This window comes from Fundulus heteroclitus, unplaced genomic scaffold (genome assembly GCF_011125445.2).
Source record: "Fundulus heteroclitus isolate FHET01 unplaced genomic scaffold, MU-UCD_Fhet_4.1 scaffold_121, whole genome shotgun sequence".
Lineage (NCBI taxonomy): Eukaryota > Metazoa > Chordata > Actinopteri > Cyprinodontiformes > Fundulidae > Fundulus > Fundulus heteroclitus.
This window is the reverse complement of record NW_023396533.1, coordinates 468,354-487,117: the sequence shown is the minus strand read 5'-3', so window position 1 is coordinate 487,117 and position 18,764 is coordinate 468,354. Positions and strand designations below refer to the sequence as shown.

Here is an 18,764-nt window from a genome sequence, read left to right as displayed (position 1 = left end):
GTGCCTCCACGCTCTTACTGCTCCTCTCCTCTCCATTTCCTCAGACCCAGGTGCTTTTATCAGCGGTCACCATTCAAAACGTGAATCACTACGTTTAATGTCCTCACACCCGTAGCAAACTGTGACAGTTAAAGTCAATAGGAGAGTTAGTAGCTGTGTTTCCTTCTAGTTTGTTTAACAAAACAGAACCAGTGGTGCTTCGGTGGGCGTGCTGCCTTTTGCTTTAATTCAGGTGCGCCTTATTACAGTACATATAATTTAGGTGCACATTTTTAAGGGTCATTTTAAGGAACTTGTAACATCAGCGGTTTTAGCTTAGACCCGTCATTCCTCCTCTTCTCTCTAAAAGAGCCCTTTACAGTCTTTATTTATGCATTTTCGCACTGTTTATCCCTCGCGTGCAGCGCACCAATGGGGGTAAAAACCACCTCAAACCGGTAACATTACCTATAATAATGCTGATTACTGATTAAGTGTCATATTACTTATAACATTCCACATATAAGATTATTAGTGGGCTAAAAGTGAAGCAGAAAGTCATTATTCTGTCCGCTCCGACCACAAACAAAATGCGCTCAGAAAACAACTTCAAATTGACTCATTCATTGCCTCCATTAGCTTCTCAGCCTCAGCTTGCGTAATTATGCACCAGAGCGCCTTGTGCCATAGAGGAGATTTGCCTGGTCAGTGCGGAGACTGATATGAGAAACCTGTCGCTGTAATAGGTGATGATGATGGTTATAAACTGTAACAGGCTAGAAGTGCATGGAGCTGAAAAGAGGGAAAACATCGGCAGCTGGATCATGCGTAAAGACGCAGCGTGAACCCCCGTGTGCTGTAAGCGTTCCAGCTGAGGGGAAAATGTCGGACCATATAGGCTTGATGAAACTCAGCCTGTTTCACCAATGAGGTGTAACAGTGTAATAATACGGTCGATAACTTAAAACTATTTTATTCAGTATTATTTGAACAAATGTGTGTGTTTTTTTCTTTTTTAACCCACTAACTGAAAAATAACATGTTAGCACTTGTCTGTCACTTTTTCTCAAAAGTAATTGTAGTAAATTGCAGGAGACTCTTGATTCCACCAGGAGAAGGTTTATTTTCAAACACCAACACTGTACAGCTCCACAACAGGCTCTTTTTCTACAGCCGCTCATTCTTCTTCTACGGTCAATGATTATCTCAAACGGTAGCATCGCTTCCTAGTTGTCATGTATGTATTACCCTACATTTTCACAGTTACTACATCCCTCCCCTCTTAAGCGTTTACTAACAACTTTTAACTGTTCAACAACTATCCACTAACTAGCTTACTCTTCATTTAGCTAACTGAAAATCTGTAAGGTAACTAGGCAACCTTATTTGCCTTTTTGATTGTCTCTTAACTGGAGTTACACTTTTTTCAGTTCCTTGTTCAGTCTCTGGGTTTTTCACAGCTTCCACAGCCTTGGGCTCCTCCAACTTCTCTTCAGCCAGAACCACCTCCTCAGCTTGCAGCCATCCTTCACTTTTTTCTTCAGACCCACTAGACTGAACAGGGTCAACCGGTTGGTTGCTGCTGCATTGTCCTAGTTTCTGGTAGTGTGTGTGAATCTGATCCACATGCCTCCTCACTATTCTTCCATCACCAAGCATCACTTTGTATGACACCGGTCCAGTCACCGACTCAATGATTCCTGGGATCCACATTGGGCCAAAACTGAAGTTCTGGGTCAACACTGAGTCTCCTGGTTTGAACCAGCGTCCCTTTGCTCTTTTATTGTGATTTTATTTCTGTCTTTCTTGGTTTCCTCTCACTCTTTTGCTTAGATCTGGATAAATGGAATCTAAGGTACAACATAGTTTCCTCCCGAGAAGTAACTCTGCTGGAGATAAACCAGTTGTAGTGTGAGGAGTCACCCTGTAGCTAAATAACACTCTGGCTACTTTAGTTGTCAGGGTGCCTTCTGGACATTTCTTCATAATTCTCTTGAATGTTTGTACACCTCTCTCTGCTAACCCATTACTTGCTGCATGATAAGGAGCAGAGGTTACACGGCGAATGCCATTTTTTAATCAGGAAGTCCTTGAATTCTGTGCTTGTAAAACACGTGCCATTATCTGATACCAACAACTCAGGCAGACCATGGTTACTAAAACTGGTACGCAGGCACTCAATTGTGGTGGCTGAAGTAGCAGAGCTTACTGGATACACATCCATCCACTTTGAATATGCATCAACCAACACAAAGAACATTTTCTCCATAAACGGTCCTGCATAATCCACATGTATGCGGCTCCACGGTTTATCAGGCCAATCCCATGGATGCAATGGAGCTGGTGCAGGAATGTTGCGGTGCTCTTGGCATGTAGTACAGCACTTTACAGTATCCTCCACCTCTTTGTCCAACCTGGGCCACCATACATAACTCCTAGCCAATGCCTTCATCCTGGACACTCCCGGGTGGCACTGATGAAGCTGCCTCATAACCTGTTCTTCACCTGGTTTCGGCACAATCACCCTCGAGCCCCATAACACACACTCGTTCTGTATACTGAGTTCATGCTTCCTTACTTCGTAGGGGGTAAACTCCTCCCCTTTCAGCTTTGACGTCCATCCCTTTCGCACCATCTCCCGCACCCTCGAGAGCACCGGGTCTCCGTCTGTCCATTCTTTCACTTGATCAGCTGTCACCAATGTTATATCAGCGCTCTCCAGCATGAGTACTGTCTCTTCCCGTCTCTCCACTTCCGCTTTTTCTGGTAAAGGAAGGCGGCTCAGGGCATCAGCATTGCAGTGATTTTTTCCTTCCTTATACACTATGGTGTATTCGTAGGCTCTCAGTGTCACCGCCCACCTTTGGATTCTGGGGGAGGCCATCTGTGGTACAGCTCGCATCTCACTGAAAAGCGACAACAAAGGTTTGTGATCTATTACTATAGTGAATTTATGTCCATAAATGTACGTGGAAACGCTTTATTCCAAACATCACAGCTAATCCTTCCTTATCCAGCTGGGAATAGTTATTTTCTGCTGCATTCAATGTTCGTGAAGTGAATCCTATTGGCCTTTCAGTTCCATCTGGCATCTGATGTGACAGCACCGCACCTACTCCATAAGGTGAGGCATCACATGACAGCACAATGTCTTTCTCTGGGTCGTAATGCACCAGTACTTTTGCAGATTGCATCATTTCTTTTGATTTTTCAAAAGCAACTTGCTGTGCTTCTCCCCACTGCCACTTCTTATTTTTTTGTAACAGTTTATGCACTGGAGCAAGAATTGTTGACAGGTTGGGCAGGAACTTGTTGTAATAGTTTAACAGTCCTAAATATGCCTTCAACTCTGTCACATTCGAAGGTGTAGGTGCCTCCCGGATTGCTTGCACCTTCTCATGGACTGGGTGTAATCCGGTTGCATCCACTTTATGACCCAGGAATATCACCTCCTCGTTCATAAACAAACATTTTTCTCTTTTAAGACGTAGCCCGGCCTCCTCCAGCCGTTCCAGCACCATGGCCAGCGTTTGCAGGTGCTCTTGATCATCTTTCCCTGCGAGCAGGATGTCATCCAGGAAAATTGCAACATGATGAATGCCCTGCAGCAATCCCTCCATTATTCTTTGGAATATCGCTGGGCTGGACGATACCCCAAAAGGTAGTACTTTGTATGTGAACAATCCTTTGTGAGTGTTAATGGTCACATACCTCTTCGCTTCCTCATCTAGTGGAATCTGATGATAGGCGTGACTCAGATCCAATTTGGTGAACTTTTGTCCACCCGCCAGCGTCGCAAACAGGTCCTCAATTCTGGGAATTGGGTACTGCTCCAACTTGGATATTTGATTTACTGTCAGTTTGTAGTCTCCGCACAGTCTTACTGTCTCATCAGGTTTTAACACAGGAACCACAGGTGCAGCCCACTCTGCATGTTTCACTGGTTCAATGATCTCTTGGGAAAGGAGACGATCCAGTTCCGCCTCAACTCTTCCTCTCATGGCGTAAGGAACAGGCCTAGCTTTAAAAAATCTGGGGACTGCTTCTTTGTCTACATATATTTTTGCTGGGGGGCCTTTAAATTTCCCTAGTTCTTTGTTAAACACCTCCCCGTACTTTTCCAAAACCTCCTCTAAAGTTTCTTTTTTAACCTGGTAGATTTGGGTTTCTGAACTTCCCTGTACCTCTACTGGGGTTCCCTCTAGAATGTGGTGGACTTGTGGGGTTGATCTCCACTGTAGGCCTAACCTTTTAATCCAGTACCTACCAATCAGACTGGGGCCTGACCCTGCTACGACTACTACAGGTAAGTCATGCACTTGTCCCTTATACTGCACCTTAACTACTGCTGCTCCCACAACTTTTACTCTATGCCCTGTGTATGTTTTGAGTCGCACTCTACATGGGCGTAGCTCTGGTGCCTCTTTCCCCCTCAAGGTTTTGAATACGGAGTGATTCATTACTGTTACTCCGCATCCTGAGTCCACTTCAAACTGAGCGTCTGTCTCATTAACTGTCAGTGTCTCTATGAATGGAGCTACCGCTGGTACGTCAAGTTCATCTATTTTGTACAATGTGAACATGACTTCATCTGCATCAATGCTCTCTTTGTCATCCTCCCTCTGGCTGACGTAATTTGCTCCCTGCGTTCTCCCTTGTCTACCTGTCTGCACACCACCCCCTCTAGACTTTGACTGACCAGCTGGGCCTTTGGACCTACATACTTTCTGAATGTGGCCAATTTTTCCACATTTGTGACAGGTTTCTTTGATAAACCTACAATCCCCCGCTGAATGGTGCTCACCGCCACACCTGTAGCAACCCCTACGCTGGTGCTGCTGCCTACTAGGGGTCTGTTTTGCTGAGATCTTATGCACTACTTGTGGTGTCCTCACGTGTGATGGCGCAAACTCCAAAGCTTGTAAGTCTTTTACATCTTTGCTGGCTGTCTCAATCGCCTGGGCCAGCTTCAATGCCTTGTCGAAGCTCAAATCCGGTTCTGACAACAGTCGGCGCTGAATGCGGTCATCCCCGATGCCACAGACCAGTCTGTCCCGTATCATCTCAGATAACTTGTCTCCATAGTTGCAGTCTTGCACCAATTTCCTCAGAACAGCAACATATTCCATGACTGTTTCACCATTTTTCCTGTTTCTGGAATTAAACTTGAAACGTTGCACAATCTCGCTGGGTTTGGGGTTGAAATGGTCGTTTAACAACTTGACCAGCTCATTGAACGTTTTGTCTCCTGGCTTGGCGGGACTGACCAGATTCCTCATTAGGCTGTACGTCTGACTGCCCACTGTACTGAGCAAAATAGCTTTCTGCCGACCTGCATCATCAATCTCATTAGCTTCAAAAAAATGGTGGAGCACTTCACAATATTCCTCCCATGTCTGGGTTTGGGAATCAAAAGGAGCGGTACTCCCTACCATGCCCGCCGCCATGCTTCTCAGTTGACTACAAAGTCCGTTCTTTATGCTAACTTTGCAACTTAGTCGAGAGGCTCACTCGTTTTTCTGCATCCACACTTCAGGCATCCGCTGTGACTTTATCTTCGTCTTGACTTTATCCTCGTCGCCATTTATGTAGTAAATTGCAGGAGACTCTTGATTCCACCAGGAGAAGGTTTATTTTCAAACACCAACACTGTACAGCTCCACAACAGGCTCTTTTTCTACAGCCGCTCATTCTTCTTCTACAGTCAATGATTATCTCAAACGGTAACATCGCTTCCTAGTTGTCATGTATGTATTACCCTACATTTTCACAGTTACTACAGTAATATATGTCTACTTCCATGTCTGGTCAGATAAAAATGAGACTGAGTTGACTGGACCACTCTTCAAGGGTCGAGTCAGCTCCGCCCCCTATCGACCCACCCACCCCACCCCAAACAATTAGCATAATCTCACTCTTAACTTTTAATAAAAGTTGAGAGGTCTGATTATAAACGTACCAAATGTTCTCAATTAGTAATGCTAATTTAAACTAATTTCAAAATAGTTAAGATTAACTTTGGTCCTCAAATTTAAAGATGTTCATTGAACTCTAAATTCATTGAATAATTTTTATGGGGAGGATTTTCAACCATTTTGATCTGTCCTTTTGTTCTTTTATGTGTACATATTTCCTTAGTTTCTTTAATCTTGAGGTTACCTGATGTTTTATCAAGTTTCACTAGCCTAGTAAAGAAGAATTGTCCATTGACATATATTGTTAATTCAGGTAAACAACATTGTTAATGGTGTTTTCTGGGAAAACAGTGTTTTAACTTAAAATGTATGATTAAAGAGATGTTTGATATTTGTCATGACTTCTTCCAAGGACAGATTGTTTCATAGTGGTTTCATTCCAAAATGAAAAAAGAAAATCAGTGAAATTGAAAGGTTATTTTGAGGATTTGTTTGGATTTCTTTATATGACTATTAACCTGGTTGATTTTTTTTGTTGCAACTTTTGAATACAATTCTGTTTTAACCCAAACTTATGTAGCGTATGTGGTCAATAGCATCCCAGCATAACATACACTGATAAACATATTAAAACATCACATTTAAATGACTCACTCAGTGTTGCGTTTACATTTGGCAAGCAAAGCATGAGTCTGGATCAAATGGATAGTATTGTCTAGTAATTTTAACTTTGGTTTAGTTACATTTGTCAGTGATGCCAATAGTTTTTAGCAATGGTAGTGAATGTTGTAAAAATACAAAAGTAAAGATTATGTTAGAATTAGTAAAGTAAGTATGTAACACATTGTTGAATAAGCTTTCTATTCTCTTTTGTAAACACGTACTGAATTAATTAACATTAAAGTATGAACACAATTGCGTGGTGTTAAGATCCTCAGGTGTCTTTTAGGCGGTTTTAGATTTTAGTTTTTTGTGTTTATGTTTTTTAGTTCCTTCATTGTTGATTAGGCTCTTGATTCCATCCGTCCATCCATTTTCTAACACATCTATTCCTTGTGCCTATTCTCCAGCTGTCGATGGGCGAGAGGCAGGGTACACCCTGGACAGGTCGCCAGTCTATCGCAGGGTAACACAGAGACAAACAACCATTCTCGCACATACTCACTCCTAAGGAGAATTTAGAAAGGCCAATTAACAGTCATGTTTTTGGACTGTGGGAGGAAGCCGGAGTACCCGGAGAGAACCCATGCATGCACAGGGAGAACATGCAAACTCCATGCAGAAAGACCCAGGGCAAGGGTATGAATAATCATTCATGCGCAAGTGCAGGCCAACAATTAATGACAACAAAGTCACCTGTGACCTACCGTGACCTATGTGGGCCTATATAGTCATGTCACACTGGAAGCTCAGTACAAAGTTGGTTGCTTCTGTGTCACCACTGTTTTACTCCTAGCTTTCTGCTGATAGCCTCGTGACCATGTGCAGTGGGAGCTGCCCTCCAGGGGGTTGTGCAAGCTGTCTCCTGTTTTACCAGGTCGGGGGTTGTTACTGCGGTGACCAGTAAGTTTTGTTTCTTTTGTCTAAGGCAGTTGTTGACTGTTCGCTTTGATTTGCCACATTGCTTATTGTAGCTTATTGACAGTGAGTCAGACGATGCTTTTGTGGTTCCTCCCTCAGAGGAATATATTTGTGAGCTGCATGCCTGTTGGTTGATACCAGGGCTTTTTTGCATCTGACGTCGGATGGCTGGGCCTTGCCGGCCATCCATGAGGTGCCCAGGGTCAGCTTTGGGCAAATGCCATGTCTAGGGCCGGGCATTGTCTCTCTTATTATTCTGCCAAATGAGGCTTTATGGCCTAATGCTAATTGTCCACTGCTCCTGTGTCGTATTACTGAGGACTTGCTCTGATTAAGGGGCCCGAATAGGGAGGATTGGAAACTCGCTCTCCCATCTGTTACTGGCCCTGTTCTCCTTGTTGGAATTGGTTCCATTTGAGGACTCCACCCAAGACCTGATTGGTGCGTCTCTGCAGGCCTTTGCCCTTATGTCAAGAGAGCTGGGACACTCTCTATATTGGTCCAAGTCACCACTTAATGAGCCTCATAGGAGAACCCTATGGACCCTTCCTGTTGTTCCAGGTGAACTTTTTGGCTCTATGGCACGGAACATCTTGGAGCGTAAAGGTCAGGCCTCTCGAAAGAGGCAGCAAGTGGCCAGGCTTCACAGATGTGACGACTGCAGGTTCCTCATGGGGGTCCTCGCTTCCGTCTCCTTCATTCTCTGAGTCTCAGGGTCCAGTTCTTTTCTTTTTCCGAAGAAGACCAGGGTCTGCATCTGACCAGGACACGCAGTTGCTACTCAGTCATGTGGCACGCCTGGACCTGCGGGTGAACATGGAAAATCCCGGATGACCGCCATAGTGCTTGGTTCCTCGGAATCCTTGAGTTCACGAGAAGATTATTGGGACTGAGCTTCCGGTGTGACGTGACTATATAGATCACTGGTAAATCACAGGTTATTTTGTTGTATTTCCTTCTCTGTTTGCGCATGCGCAAGAATGATCATTCAGCACCTCTGGCAGTCATCCAGGACCGTAGTTACAGTCATAGCTTTCGTTTGTTTACTCATTGCTAGTTTCTTAGACTTTTGCCCTTGTGTCTCCGATCCTTTCTTGTTGTGTGGTACTCTGTTCCAGTCTTTCATGCCTGATCTCCTGTGTGAGGATTATTAATAAGTTTTTCTGTATTAAACTCCATTTTTGTTTTTACTATGCTCCGTGCTGGGATCATCTCTAAATTATAACATTATCATTTTTTCAATTCATTTTAGATTGTATGAAATATTACCAATAATTAGGTACAAACAAGGGCATGTTGAAATGATAAGGACAATCTGCCTGGTTTAACAAATACAGTATTTGTATGGTGTTTACCACCATACTTCTGGCTAAAGGTGACACTTATGGAGGTAATGAATAACTGTTTTTACTATAGTATGTCACATTTGATCACATTTTTAAACATCCACACTGTTTGCTAAAATGTAAGGCAACTAAGCTTAGCAATACCTGGCTCCAACTATAGACAGGAAGGGTCTCTTGTCCTTAACATTGGCCTCTGTAGTCTTGACTCCATTATCAAGGATCATTCCAGCCTAGAGTAGAAACAAATATCAAAATACAATTTAGGAATGAGAAAACAAGGAATAATGATTATGAATATAGCTAATTGAGCTGTTTTTCAAGTTCTTTAGAAATTCTAATTACAGTTGTATATTATCAACAATATAACTAAGATATAATCCAGGCTTTGTTCTAAAAAATATGTGATATTATGAATTTTCTTTTTCAAGTTTTTCTGTTATGAATTTGGGTACATCTGGTGCACTAGGTTGTCAAAATATCAAAATAATTTGATTGGCGGGAAGTGTCAGCGAAATCGCTTACACATACAGGAAGTTTATATTAACTAGCTGTGCAAGGTGAGGTGTTGTAATGTTCACACAAAAGTAGTCAAAGTTAGTAAATTATGGTAGTCTAAATTTATTGTTAATTTAGAATGCACAAGACTATAAGATTATTTGCCAAGGACTTCCGAAGTGGCAGGCAGATACGGGGTAACCTTTTGGTACTTGCAACTCAATGAGGGGTATCAGCGGGGTGAAGTTTCCAGCTACATTCTGTGCCATGCTTGGAGACTTCATTCTCAACCTCTGACGATTGCAGCTGGCCAAGAAAGGTGTACAGGTCATTGAGAGCAGGTCTGGCACCTACAAAGTTGTTCCCAGGGCTGACCACAGCTTCTTTGGATGTCCCCTTAGTGCTGTGAATCTTTTGTAGGCCAGTAGGAAACCTTCAGGAGACTGGTCACTTACAACATCTGAGTGCAGAGCTCGGGATGCCATACAGCAGAAGACTAACCCCCATACCTTGAGCCTTGATTTCTTCTTCACTTCATCCTTCACTTCATAAGGTCCGAATAGATCCAATGTTGTGAATTCAAATGGCCTGGCTGGTGTTATCCATTCGGATGGGAGGTCACTCATGATTTGTTGGCACTTTCTAGCTTAGGCCTTTCTGCATGTCACACAGCTGTCCACAATCTTCTGAGCCAGCTTCCGGCCTCTTGTGACCTATGGTTTTCTTCTCATTCTCAGGAGTGTACCTGCTATTTCCTTGTGGTTTACATTGTGGGCTTCTTGTGCCAGCAGAGAGGATATCCACACATCACATGGTAAGATTGGTACAGCGGTTTTGTCGTTATCAAAGATCTGAAATCTTCCTCCACAGACTAAGAGTCCGGTTTCTGCATCTTTGTACACAGCCAGTCTGTTGAAGGTGGCGTCTTGGAAGCATGCACCCTCTTGTGCTGCGAGGAAGAGGTCTCTCTGAGCATCTTCATACTCGCCGACGGTAAGTACAGCTTGTTTTGCACTGGACTTTAGCTTCTCTGCTGAGAGCACCTCCTACTTTGGCTTACTTGCGGATTGGGTTTTGCCCAGCAATTTTTTCCGCCTCATTGCAGCTCTCCACACCCAGGCGATAACTCTGGTCATCTTGGTCAAGCTGCTGAACCTCCTGACATTGATCAGTTCTTTTACTGCAGAACCAGCTGGTGGTCTTCGGAGTTGAGTCCTGGGCCCCTTTCCATCCGCAGTGCTTTGCTGAGCATCAGTGTCTCTCTTGCCTGTGACTGTCACTGGGCCGCTTGTACCACTAGATGGCGCATCGTGTGTGGCTTTTTTTGAGCTGCGCTCTGGACAGTGCTGCTGAGGACTTCCTTTGAAGCTTGTTTATCCCTTCTCTGGCGAGGGCTGCAACATCTTTGGCAGACTTTTTTGGCCACTCTTCCACCGGTAGTTTCATGAAGTCTGGTCCATTCAGCCAGACAGAATCCTCTTTAAGATCTTCTGGGGCTGCACCTCTTGTTATGATGTCTGCCACATTGAGGTCTCCCTGGATCCACCACCAGTCATCAGGGGATGTGGTCTTCTGGATTTCTCCGACTCTGTTCGCAAAGAATGTCTGATATCCATATCTGTCTCTTTGGATTGCTCCCAACACAGTTTGACTGTCCAGCAGGTGGAGCCATTTCTCAATCTCCATTCGAGAGTGCTTCTCAATGTACCTTCTTAGGTAGACAGCACCACAGATTTCAGTTTTGACTGGTTCCCCTTCAGGTCGAGTGGCGTAAGCTTTGCTTTCGACTCGACGAGTCTGACTTTGATGCCTTGTGTAGTCTCCCACCTGAAGTACACCTCGGCTCCGTAGCTCTGGTCACTTCCATCAGAGAATGTTATCCCCCATGGTATTTTGGTCCAGTTGCGTGGTGTGAGGCTTCTGTGGAAGGTTATTTGGCAGAGGCGGATGTATTCTTCAAAAAGCTGGATTGCTTCTTCCCTCAATTTTTCTGACAGTGGCTTGTCCCAGGTGTCTCGGGCTGTGTTGGTTCCGGCCTCCTGGAAGGCTCTCCTAACTAGGATGGCACCCTTCTGTTTCGCAGGAGTGACAAGACCTATTGGGTCATAAAGGCTAGCCACTTGGCTCAACAGCTGTCTTCTAGTCAGTGGCTTGGGAGTTTTTCCCCTCACCTCTCCCTCCAGGAGATTTTGACCTACTCTCATTTTCTTTCTCCTCTTCGAGAAGTTGACTGAGGTCATTGGGTACAGTTTGTCACTTTCAACTAGATAGCCGACTCCCAGGGCTTTGTCATCATCCTCCATCCTTTGATTTGGAAGAATAAGGACTTTATTTGCTGGTGTCTCTGATGCGAGCATGTCCCTCCCAGTTTGGCCTGAACGGACCCAGGGCTTTGGAAGAATCCGCCTGCTTTCAGGATTTTTTCAACTCCTGTGATGTTTTTGTCCAGCTGTTCCAGGTCATTTTGGGAGGTAAGTATATCATCAACATAGGAGTCTTCCTCCAGGATCCTGCGCTCCTCCTCCAGGTGAGTGAACATGGGTAGCTTTGCAGTCTCTCTAATGGCCAGCTGTGCGATGCATCCTGCTGGCCGGTCACCGATGTTGACTCTTGTTATGGCATACTCAAGTTCTCTGTCTTCTGTGTCCCTCCAGAGAAATCATTGTAGGTGTACTTCCAGGTCTTCCAACCACACCGAATTGTACATCTTCTTGATGTCTCCGAGTGCGGCATGCACCCCTTCTCTGAATCTGAGTAGTACTGCCCTGATCGGGTTGAGCACGTCGGGTCCCTTCAGCAGAAGATCATTCATGCTTGTGCCCTTGAACTTCTGGCTGCTATTCCACACCAGGCGTACGTACAGGTGTTGTAGGGGAATGTGGATTTGGCACCACCAAGTGGCTGACATACCATACTGGTCCTGTGCAGTTGGTCACTGTGTCTTTGGTGAGCTTCTTTGCTGCTCCTCTCTCCACCATTTCATGGATTTGAGCTGCATATGCCACTTTCCACTCTGGTTCTCTTTTGAGCTGCTTCTCTGTTCTCAGGAAAGTAGCTTCCACTCCACTTCGGTTGTTGGGCAGAGAAGTTGGATCTTCGATCCATGGATATTTTGTGTCCCAGTGGGATTCACTGCTGTGATCGTCCGTGTTGATGAAGGTGAGGCCTCTTCTGATGATATCCAGTTCCCTCTCCTCACTCAGCGTCATTTCTTTTCCTCCTGGCTGGTAGTTGCCGCATCTGCACCCTCCACACTTAGGTTCACAAGCTGCTCCAATACTGTCCCATTTCCACCAGTTGAGGAATTCTTTGTTGGCTACAGTGCTTTTGGTTTCAGCTGAGATTCCATTTGTGTCGCAGAGTTCTTGGTACCTCACAGGTGTGGCCCTCATGGATCTTGCGAAATGGGTTTTTGAGGTGTATGCTGCCAGATCTATTTTTTCGAAGAGGTCCGGGTGCGTTCCACCGACCTCATTCTCTGGGCCGTCCCAGAGAATGAGGTCACCGACCACCTTCATCCTCTGCGGTACAAGTCGTCCCTCGCGATGGCTGATGAGAGGTTCGATTTGTTCTGGCCTATGCAGATCTTCCAAGTTGGTGTTTGGAAAGAACTTCTTCAGCTGTTCAGGAGTGACTGGGTTTTGTACTTTAGCGATGTCTTCCAAGCCATAGCAGAGGAGTTCATGGGCACGTTCCGTTCCTTTTGGGGTCTTAACTCTCACTCTGAGATGGTATCGCCTTGTTTTGACTTTTAGGGCTATTCCTCCAACCCCGTGGACGACAAGCGTGATATTTTCGCTCCTCAGATTTAGTCTCCTGGCTGCACGGTGGGTAATGTAATTCGTGTCGGAGGCTAAGTCGATTAGAGTTCAGATCTTTTGACCTGCATTGGTGGTGACTTCAAGGAGCATGAGGATCACAGGGAGCTCTAGAACTGCACTTACTTCCATGCCTCCAGGCTTGTCGGTGCAGAGAGATCTTGCAGACACATTGGTAAAGGCCCTTTTGAACTTTTCTGCCATTTCAGGGGACAGTTCTTACAAGAATTGCTGTTGCTCTTCTGTCAGTTTATGCCTCTTCATGATTGACCTAGTCTCTGTTTCCTCCTTTTTAGGGTCGGCTTTCTGGCACAGGAAGAAATGGTGGCCTCTCCTACAGCCCAGCTTTTTACACAGGTAAATGTTTTTGCAGGTACCGTCTTCGTCATGACACTCCAAACACTTTGTGCAGGCTCCCAGCCTCTCCACAGCACTCAATTGGTCTTTAACCTTCAGCTCCTTGAACTTCTTGCAGAAGAAGAGCTTTTCTGCATGGCGCTCGTCACCACAGACAACACATACCTCTTTACTCATGGACTTGGTAGAGGCATACCTCTTGGAGTCAGCTGGCCTCTTGCCCGGTTTCTCACACACTCCAAGTTGCTCAAGTCTCTCCAAAACCTCTTCTTGAGTTTTCAGGTAGGCAAGGAGCTTGTCCAAGTGGTTGTCTGGTGTGAATGCATTTTCTGGATTTACCATGTAGACTAGCCAATCCATCTTCATCGTGTCTGGCAGTTTGCCCTCGATCGACCTGACTCTTAACAGGTAGATTGCTTGTTTCGTGAAGGCCGCTTTTGCTGAAGTCCTCTCAGTCTTCAGCTGTTTGATGGTTTTTCCTGTGGCTTCTTCCGCCATTCTTTCTGTGTTTCCTCGCGTAGACAAGGTTGACTGGAGGCCGTTTATCCTTAGTCGCTGTTGCCACGCTGGTTTTCAACTGTCAAGTTTTGTTGTGATTTTCACTTTTTCCCTCAGTAATGCTCCACTTGAAGAGCCCAGTCGGCTAGGAACAACTCAGAACAAGGATTTCCCCTTTTTTGTTTATTATTGAAATTTGTTTTCTTGATTTGATTGGTGAAGGGGTCATGCAGTCATTCAGGTTGAAAACCTTGAACACAGGAGTAACAGGAGGTATTGTGTTATTTCAAGTTTAAACAAACACAAATCATTAAAATGTAAAAAATAAAAATCCACAAAGTACTAATTTATTATTAATTACAACTAACTTTGAGTGCAACCAAACTAGCAATGCCTTAACATTAAGTCAGTATAAGTGCCAACATAAGTTTTAACATTAATCTCACATAAACAAATATATCTTGTTTAACATTTAACTTACGAAGTAAATAAGATATGCAAATAGTGGAGTGTCAAACAAAAGCACAAGTCCAATAAAGCCATCAGGTTTACTGATCCAAACAATTGGACTGATTTGAGTCACTAACTTAAACAATAAGCTGCATTGTCAAGCTTAACATAAACTTCAGACTTCAAACTAGGCAAACAAATTAAGTGAAAATAATTAACTGAAAGCCACTAACATTAGAATAAACTAATTCAGATGCCAACTGAGACTTTACATGTGCACATGTGGAGCACATAGTTAAGCACAAGTTTATCATTTCCACCTTCCACAACAACAGGTGAATAATTCAAGAAAGTCAAATCTCCTACCAGTTGCGTTTGACGGTGAACTGAGGGATTTTAGTTTTCTTGGTTTGGCTTGTTTCTTTAAGCTTTTGCTCTCAACAAACTTTCCTCCTTTGATCTCCACAGCATGTATTGAACTGATGTTCAAGATGGCCGTTTAACAGGAAGTTCCTCCTCTTGACAGGAAGTCGGTTGGGGTGCTTTTCTGGTGATGTTGCAAAAATGCAAATGTTTGATTGTCCCCTGCAGGTCCGCCTGGAGATTTGTTTTGTTTATGGAAGTGAATGAAAGAGGTTTCTGATGTTTTCATCGTGCTTTTTGTCAGATGGCGTGACAATGTGCCTAAAGTCTTTGTCTGTAGTTTTCAAGGTTCGATAAATCAAAGCAAATTGCATGTTTTGAAGAGACTGGGCCGGTGTTGTCATGTCAGAGTCACTGAAAACTCCAGCCAGCGCTGGTAAAAAGCTCATTATGAAGACGGCAGCTGCAGTGAGTGATGATACAGTGGGGTAACTGGAGGGCCGCTTGTGAGCTCACCACTCATGAGCAGCCAAGCACAGTGGCAAACCGTTATTTAGCTGGAGTAAGGTGAAAAATAACAAGACAGTGCTAAAAGTAGGATATGAGTAGTCAAGTTTAAAAGCCCACAATAAGTTTCTACAACACATTAAGTTACTCAATTTTGATTTCACCTCAAAGTGATGCATTTGTTGTTTAGGAAAGAGTTTTGTGTATTTTGCTTAAAGATAAGATAGGCTTTATTGATCTCACATTGGCTAACAAGAGAAGGTGCAAAAGTAGGAAAGATGCTTCAGATATATACAGTGAATCTTCATATATACAGTGGATCAAAGAAAAAAGTAAAATAAGAATAAAAATACAAAAAGAAATAGGAATGGGCATATGATGTCTTATTTACATTCACGTGATATACGTGATGCAGAGCACCGACAGATGGAAGACGCCAGAATGTTAAACCAGTCTTGGTATGACGTGGCCTCCAACTAGCTCTGAAACACTAGCGTGTATGCTTTGCCTCTCGATTTTTGACTAATCTTGGATCTTCTCTTTTGTCACAGTTTTTGTGCTTGGAAACACTTACCTCTTGACGCTCTGTCCGAAGAATCACGCCCGCAGCATCACAAGGCTCAGATCTTGCTCTGGCGACTCCCCCCTTGCTCCCTGGAAATTACCCAGCCGGGCTTGTGGTTCTCCTCCCGGATGCTGCTGGTTCCTCCCTTCATTCAAGCTAATCCATCTGTCACCCCGCTCAGCCGAAGCTCGCTCTGGGTCCCTCGCCAGTCCCACCTGCTGCCCTCCAGCCGCTAGCCACTACACCAACAGGGGATAGGATCACAGGGTCCTCTTGCCGCTACTTCCTCCCGGTCAGGTCCGCCCAGCTGAGTGGTAAGCTGCGCAGGTTCTTGTATTTCCTTGGTTTGTTTAATCGTAGTCATTTTTCTTTCCTTTCCCACAGTACCTCCCGCTCGATGCTCAGACCTCTCCTTCGGCGTCTCGTCGTTGTATCCCAGCGGTTGATTCCTTCAATAAAACATCTTAAAACTTGTGCCTGGCCTCCCGCTCGTATCCGCATGTGGGCAAAACAATTGAAAACCATGACAATATATATATATATATATATATATATATATATATATATATATATATACACATGTGTATTGATATATATTCAGGTGGTGATAGCAGCAGAAGTCACTTCTTCAGGATTATTGCACGGGTTATAGCACAGTGTATTAAATAGATTATTGCACATTAGTTATTACAGTTATGGTTACAGTTATAGTGCAGCATTGTATAATCTGGTAGCAGCAGGAATGAATGACCTGCGGTAGCGCTCACTTTTACAGACAGGATGTCTAAGTCTGTCACTAAAGTAGCTACTCAGCTCCTCTACAGTCTGGTGCAGGGGGTGGAAGGTGTTGTCCATGATGGATGTGAGCTTGGACAACACCCTCCTCTCAGCCACTTCCTCCACCGAGTCCAGAGTGCAACCCAGGACAGAAGTGGCCTTCCTCACCAGCTTATTCAGCCTCTTTCTGTCCCGCTCTGCGCTGCCAGGAGCCCAGAAGACGACAGCGTAGAGGAGGGCTGAGGCCACCACAGAGTCATAAAAGGTCTTTAGCAGGGGCCTGCTCACTCCAAAGGACCTCAGCCTCCTCAGGAGGTGGAGGCGGCTCTGGCCCTTCTTGTATAGAGCATCGGTGTTATGAGTCCAGTCCAACTTATTGTTGACGTGAACTCCCAGGTATTTGAAACTCTCCACAGTATCTATGTCCTGCCACTGGATGTTCACAGGTGAGTGAGGTGGGTGTCTTCTCCTGAAGTCGATCACCATCTCCTTGGTCTTACTGGTGTTTAAACACAGATGGTTCTTCTCACACCAGTCCACAAAGTCCATGATGACCGACCGGTACTACAGCTCGTTCCCCTCAGACAAACAGCCCACAATGGGCGAGTCATCTGAGAACTTCTGAAGATGGCAGCTGTCCGTGTTGTGAGTAAAGTACGATCACGTGGCCGAACGCTTGTGGCAAATAATAAGGTTTTAAAATCACTGCGAGAATTTCAACATCTGAGCAGCATATCTGCTGCTTCATGTGAACATGGGCCGCGTTACACCATCTCTCATTCACAAACACCGCCAGCCCCCCTCCTCTCTTTTTTCCGCTCTCCGCCAAAGTTCTGTCTGCGCGGATGCGTTTAAAGCCGTCCTGAGAGACCACTGAGTCCGGGACAAATCCATCTAACCACGTCTCCGTAAAGCACATGATACTAGCGTCCCTGTACTTCCTTTGGAAACGGGTTAGTGCTGCGAGCTCCTCGGTCTTGTTGCAGGGAGATCTTACGTTTCCCATGATAACCGATGGGAAAATAACCTTTCCTCCGCTTTGTCCTGCCACCCCTGCAGCCTCTCCGTCTCCTCCTTATTTCTGTAGGGATGTCTAGTTTCTCAGCATGGTGGGGAGCTGGGCCGCAGCGCGTGGAGTCACATAGTCCGAGAAGCTGATTTCTCGTGTAGACCATGGGACGCTCGGAGTCGCGGACAAAGGGGTCTCCCCTTGCGGCATCGAAATGTGCCGAAAGTAAAAAAAAAAAAAAAGCACTAAAGTCCCAAAGGTTTGTTTCTTCAGGGCATCTACGCTCAGAATACCCGATCCGGTATTTACTAATATAGAAACAATCCAAAAAATACAATAAAGAGGAGAAAGTAGGAAAAGAAAGAATACAGCTGATGTGACCGGCTGCAGCTTGCGCAGCGCCATCTTGAAAAAAAAAAAAAAAAGCAGCACCGTGTTTTGTTTTGACAAAAGTATTTGTTTAATTACATATATATTTAATGATTTTTCAGGTCAGAATACAGTACATGATCGATGTTAGGAGCTGGCAGTCACCTATGTAACTTGAGAGGCTCTAGGTCACACGACCCATTCTAAGACTGTCATAGGACAAAACAAAACTGATATGACACTTACCTGATCAGATATATTTTTGGTTCTTTGATGTAGGATGTAATCCAGATAGGTGAATGTAGCCTTGTCTTTACAAATAACTCCATGACTTCTCAATCTGTTGATCCAAAGTGGTCTGCTATCAGATTCCAAAATAGAGAGTGAGACTAATTTTCCGACTGTGGAATGCTGCCAGTGGCCTTCAGAGGCATTGTGAAGTTTACAATGTTTTGTTATGCTGAAGTACATCTGCATTAAGAGTAAAGCTCATTATAGTTAATGTATACAGTAATAGAAATCCCAAAATAATACTCAACTCATATAAAATAACTGAGGACATATTTTAAAAATTAACATATTGCAATCACTGGCATTTCACAAGAATTATAATTTCACTGATGAAGATCACGAAGAGCACTGTGCTGTACCATTTACTGAAATAAAATAAAATAATACTCAGGAAATTACAGACTAGACGTCAAAGAGTAAGAACACTAAATGAATAGAACTGAA

The 18,764-nt window shown here is 44.3% G+C and overlaps 1 protein-coding gene across 2 annotated transcripts in view; it reads right to left on the bottom strand.

Moving 5' to 3' along the window:
- LOC105920858 (cell migration inducing hyaluronidase 1) overlaps window positions 1–18,764 on the bottom strand; it is a 470,202-nt gene that overhangs the window by 121,808 nt on the left and 329,630 nt on the right. Inside the window, exon 17 of one of the 2 annotated variants that reach the window (XM_036128814.1) lies at window positions 8,966–9,051. The exons of the other annotated variant lie outside the window; for it this stretch is intronic. Within the exon in view, the coding sequence (XP_035984707.1) occupies window positions 8,966–9,051 (86 nt within the window). The remainder of the gene's footprint in view (window positions 1–8,965; window positions 9,052–18,764) is intronic. 2 annotated transcript variants of the gene reach the window in all.